The sequence below is a fragment of the Mchenga conophoros genome, linkage group LG16, assembly GCF_057382185.1.
Source record: "Mchenga conophoros isolate Kocher_MC1m ecotype Shallow Benthic linkage group LG16, M_conophoros_male_GT1.1, whole genome shotgun sequence".
Classification (NCBI taxonomy): domain Eukaryota; kingdom Metazoa; phylum Chordata; class Actinopteri; order Cichliformes; family Cichlidae; genus Mchenga; species Mchenga conophoros.
Genome location: NC_140541.1, coordinates 542,851 through 548,174, shown reverse-complemented (window position 1 = coordinate 548,174; position 5,324 = coordinate 542,851). Strand labels below are relative to the sequence as shown.

The 5,324-nt window shown below is 38.8% G+C and overlaps 1 protein-coding gene across 1 annotated transcript; it reads left to right on the top strand.

The window, feature by feature from the left end:
• Positions 1-221: 221 nt before the first annotated feature.
• Positions 222-4,678, top strand: LOC146556036 (heat shock 70 kDa protein 12A-like). The gene is made up of 4 exons (XM_085249259.1): positions 222-533; positions 2,229-2,453; positions 2,545-2,716; positions 2,837-4,678. Exons 1-4 carry the CDS (start codon positions 255-257, stop codon positions 3,865-3,867), a joined length of 1,707 nt encoding a protein of 568 aa, XP_085105385.1. The 5' UTR covers positions 222-254; the 3' UTR covers positions 3,868-4,678.
• Positions 4,679-5,324: the final 646 nt, after the last annotated feature.

The following is a 5,324-nucleotide window of genomic DNA, read 5'->3' as shown; positions in this document are numbered from 1 at the left end:
TATATAGAACAAAGAAAGTATGAGATTGGGTGTTACATTTGTGGGAAAAAGGTAAAAAAAGAAAAAGTAACACAAGCTATCTAAACAATTTCATTTAATTCAATTATTTAATTAACCTAATTGACCTCTTCAAGAAAAAACAAAAAAACAGGAGGCGGGGCTTGCAAAAAGAAAAACAATAAATCCACAGTGACTGTTGTTCTTTGACATTCTGACTTTTCTCCTGTCCGTGACTTGCTGGACCAGTTTGTACAATGAGTGACTTTATCATAGCCATAGACTTTGGAACTGCATACAGTGGATATGCATTCAGCATGACACCCAGAGGGACAGAAATTGAGCCCTTTTTGAAGAGGTGGGGTAAAGAGGTCGGTATGGACACTCCAAAGACTCCAACCTGCATTCTGTTCAATGAAGATAAAGAATTTCTCAAGTTTGGTTATGAAGCTAAAACAGTTTATATAAGGATGCGAGGACAAGAAGCAAAGAAAAGTTACTTCTTTCAAAACTTCAAGATGGAGCTCTATGGAAAAGTAAGTAAAAGCCTCCGAACCTTAATGTTCTGGAATAGATTACACTCATGTAAATGACATGAATGAGAATAAATCCTTAAACAAGTCTTGTATAAAAACTCCACTGAAGAGTCCATTCAATCCACACAGACAGAGGCTGTCTGAAGAGCTGAAAACACTTTTTCAGTGGACTGACAGATAACTTGGATAAATGTTATAAAGCTGCATAAAAGGGTTTGTTAGTGCAGCAAGAAAATAATCACTTTGATCATTCACTTCACTTTAGCCTGATTTACAGCAATTAAACTTTAAAGGTTTTTAGAGATCCTGGTAATAAGTCAGAATGTTTCAAAAGTCTCTTCAAAAGAAGATTAAACTTAATTGAATGAACAAGGGAAATAAACATAACCATTCATGATTAGGGATGGGTATTGATAAGATTTTCACGATTCCGATTCCATTTTCGATTTTGTTTAACGATTCGATTCTTTATCGATTCTCTTATCGATTCTTTTTTTAAAAAAGGAGAACACTAAGGTCGATTAGCTTAGAACTTTGTTTTATATGTTCTCTTTTAACAAAATAGAAATTTAGGAGTAACATGGCCTTACAAACCCAACAGTGAGATCTTAAGAGATCCAGCCTACGGCTCTTCAATGGGGTGTCACAGGGTCCCCAGGAAAAAAAAATTAAATGTAAAATAATAAAATAAATATTCTTCTGTAGCAATAACAAAGTATAACATAAATTATTCTGTAGCAATTACACAAGAATATCCAGTAATGTCCCTGCCTACAATTAAACACATTCACTTACTGAAAATCATCTGCTGTGGCAAACGGGTGCAAGCCTTTTACCACAAACTTAGTCACTGCTTGGTGACGTTCGTCTATCCTGGCCTGAAAGGAGACGCTACCGGTAGACTTCAGCGAGAACTGCCAGCATCTGAGCCAGACAGACTCTGTCTGTCTCTCTCATCATGGTCACTAAATGCACAGTAATGGCAGGTTTTGTAATAAGGCAGATTGCGCTAACATAATATGCACTGTTAGTTGATTATTTACCTGCAGCATTAATGGGAGAGGACGTACAAACGTTACCGCTGCTGCTCAGTTGAGATTCACGAGTCCGAAGCGGAATTAAATACACAACATTCATTTAAGGTCATCGCGTGTTTTGTGAGCAAATGCTTTTGCATATTCGTAGTGTTTCCTCCCTTAATTGAAATATCTACTCTGCAAGTATTGCAAGTTGCCCATTTGTCATCCGTTTTCGAAATGTATGACCAAACTTTTGAGCGTTTGAGCCGCCATGTTTCCTGCCAGGTAAATGACGGTCCGCAAAGTGGTGACGTCATTCGGGGCAACTGGAATCGATAAGGGAATTGTTTGCAAAAATGGCAAACAATTCCAAGGAATTGAAACAGTGGGAACCGGTTCTCAACAAGAACCGGTTTTCAATACCCATCCTTATTCATGATAGACATGTCAGAGTAAACTCCACAAGAGGGAACAAACTAAATGAAATCTTAAGAACTAGAAACTGAACTGGAACTAAATGCCACATGAGAAGATAAGAAACATAGAGTCACTGGGTGATAGACCCATACCATAACAAGTTATGTCTTTTGTGGCCTGACATTAGTCCACAAATGTTTATGGTTAATAACACTAATAAACTGACAACTGTGAATATACCCACTACCATCATCTACAGAAACTCAGCAGAGATGTGGTGATTACAGCTGCGAACGGGAAGTCAATAAAGGCTTTGAAGGTGTTTACAGAAGCTCTGAGATACCTGAAGGAAGACGCTCTGACAACTATTGGAGAAAGCACAGCAGGGAGGAAGTTCACAGCCTCTGACTTCACCTGGGTGCTGACTGTACCTGCAATCTGGGATCCTTCAGCAAAACAGTTCATGAGAGAAGCTGCGACTCAGGTAACATCACGTTATTAAGAGAGCTCTGACATGCTGAAATTTCAGGATGTCAGGTTTCCAGTTTTAAAATTCAATTTTATTTTACTTCTAGGCAGGAATCATTAAAGAAGGAACTCAGCACAACCTGATCATCGCATTGGAACCAGAGGCAGCCTCAGTCTGGTGTAAAAAGCTGCCAGCTGATGGCTTCATCACTCAGAACAATGATGGAGGATCACTGGAACAGTATCCAGGAACACAGTACATTGTGGTGGACTGTGGAGGTACTGTGTGTTACTCTGTTAGACTCTGTTAGACATTCATCTATAGACATGCTGTAAACATCTGATTGTGTCTGCTGCTGCTGGAGGAAGTCAGCTTTCATCACTTCCTGTGTGTTGCAGGTGGAACCATTGACATCACTGTTCATGAAGTCCTGGATGGAGGAGCCCTGAAGGAGCTGCACAAGGCCTCAGGAAATGATTTGGGAGGACAAACTGTGGACAGAAAATTCAATGAGTTCCTCAAACAAATCTTCAGTGATGATGTCTGGGATGAATATGAGAGAAGCTTTCCCAGTGAGGTTCAGGGAATAATGAATGATTTTATGTTTCTCAAACAGGTAGATGATGATGTTCAGATGGTGTGCCCATATAACCTGGGAAAATTGGCTGAGAAAATACAGGAAATAGAAAAATTATTTGAAACAGTAAGAGGTGCTTCCTGGGATGAAGGAGCAATCAAAATCTCTAAAGGGAGACTGAGGTCTTTCTTTGCTGAGAGTCTGAAGGGCATCACTGACAGTCTCAGAGAAATCCTGAAGAAACATCTAAACATTGAGTACATTCTGTTAGTGGGGGGCTATGCTGAGAGTCTGATTCTGCGTCAACATGTTATTGATCAGTTTGGTGATCAGTGTAAAGTTCTGTGTCCTTATAGACCTCAAGAAGCAATTGTGAAGGGAGCTGTGGCTTTTGGGAGAAAACCAGATTTGGTGGCATCTCGAAAAAGTGCCTTTACATATGGGGTTTCTGTGTCTGAGAGATTTAATTTGTTACAGCATGAGATCAGTAAAAAATTCACAGCAGATGGAAGGGACCTGTGTGGTGATATCTTTATGAAGCTAGTGGAGGAAGGTGAAGATGTGGGTTGCAATGAAGTCAGAGAGTACACCTTACATCCGGTTAAAGCGTTACAGACATTGATGGATGTGGAATTGTATCTGTCAGATAAAAAAAATCCAATCTACGTTGATGAGGATGGAGTAAAGGAAGTTGGGTTTTTTTGTGTTGACATGCCTGATAGCACAGGAGGAAGAAATCGTGAAGTCAGACTGGAAATAACATTTGGCTCCACAGAGATGAAAGTCACCGGGACTGACTTACGTACTGATTCAACAAAATCACTCACAATCAACTTCATGACCAAACCATGAATAGACTGGTTGGTATATAGCGTTGTTCTGCTCTATACAACTTGCCTCATTCAACCATTCTTACCAGCACTTTTTTGTGCTCTTTCTGTGTAAGTGCTATGTAATATTTATTTACACAATCAAAGCAATTTGGTGTTGATTTATTGCCCAAGGATATTTGACATGGAGTGGAGCAGACGGGGATCAAACCCACAACCTGTGCCACTCCATGGTGATGTTTTAGAAATGTTAAAACTGTAGCTGGTTTCTCTGTTGTTTCCTCAGCAGGATAGTTGAATAGTTGAATAGAAGTGACTAAACTACAACAATCATTATACTCTCTCTTCTGATATAATTGCATTTTAACCTGTTCTTTGGGCTGTGATTAGCTAGTTTGTTTTGTCACATACACATACATTTGTCAAATACTGTCGGTTCCTTTTTTTATTTGAAGGCTTACACTGCATAATTATGTTTTCACATAGTTTATTACTCCAGAGACAAAAAGTACAAACTGTTTCCTTCCTTTCTTTGTCTGTCACTGCATTCTGCTGATATCAGTCTCCTATCTGTGTACACATATAGTGATGACAATTTGAGACATCAATCTTAACATGTATAATATTATTGTTTTGATATTCCCTTTATCCACTGATGATTTGTTCAAAAATTATTTCACTAATTCAGTAAGCCAAAAGTTTATGGTATGGATACATCGAAGACTATGTCATCAGATTTGGTGTGTTTGTTGTGAGGTTTGTAAATATATTAATGAAAAGATTTCTTCTGCCTCTTCTCATTTTGTTTTTAAATAAAATCATGTTTCAAATTTCCTTAACACTTAGCATATCAGACTATAGTTTGTCAATATTTACTGATACTCTTGATTGATCAAATATCCAGTCAGAATTATACCCAAAGCTTGCTAATGGATGCTAAAATGGTCTGGTCGAGGTGCAACTTACTATAAGACATTTAACCAAATATTAATTTGGTCCCCAGGATATTATATATATATATATATATATATATATATATATATATATATATATATATATATATATAATGTTCTCGCCGTTGGGAAGATGGCCCCAACTGACCGAGTGCTCAGTGAATACTTCAGGCAGCAGAAACCCAAGAAAGAGGAGGGAGACATGGAAGGACATGAGAAGCTGGAGAAATACCAAGGGCTCAGAGAAGAGCTCGAGAGGATGTGGAGGGTGAAGGTGACGGTGGTCCCCGTGGTAATCGGAGCACTAGGTGCGGTGACTCCCAAGCTAGGCGAGTGGCTCCAGCAGATCCCGGGAATACACTGCAAGACACTTTCTGAGGGGAGAGTGTCTTGCAGACGTGTTGCTAATATTTTACCCAACACCCTAAAATCAGAATTAAGTAAGCTTATCGGCCTCAAATTTCCACATTCATTACTCAGTTTTCCTGGTTTAGGTAACAAAATGGAGATCGGATCCATTATCATT

Excerpts from the sequence above, each read along its gene's own strand:
- LOC146556036 (XM_085249259.1), top strand. The coding sequence starts at position 255 with ATGAGTGACTTTATCATAGCCATAGACTTTGGAACTGCATACAGTGGA. Across the intron at positions 534-2,228 it reads AGATGGAGCTCTATGGAAAA|AAACTCAGCAGAGATGTGGT; the intron begins GTAAGTAAAAGC and ends CATCATCTACAG. Across the intron at positions 2,454-2,544 it reads TGAGAGAAGCTGCGACTCAG|GCAGGAATCATTAAAGAAGG; the intron begins GTAACATCACGT and ends TTTTACTTCTAG.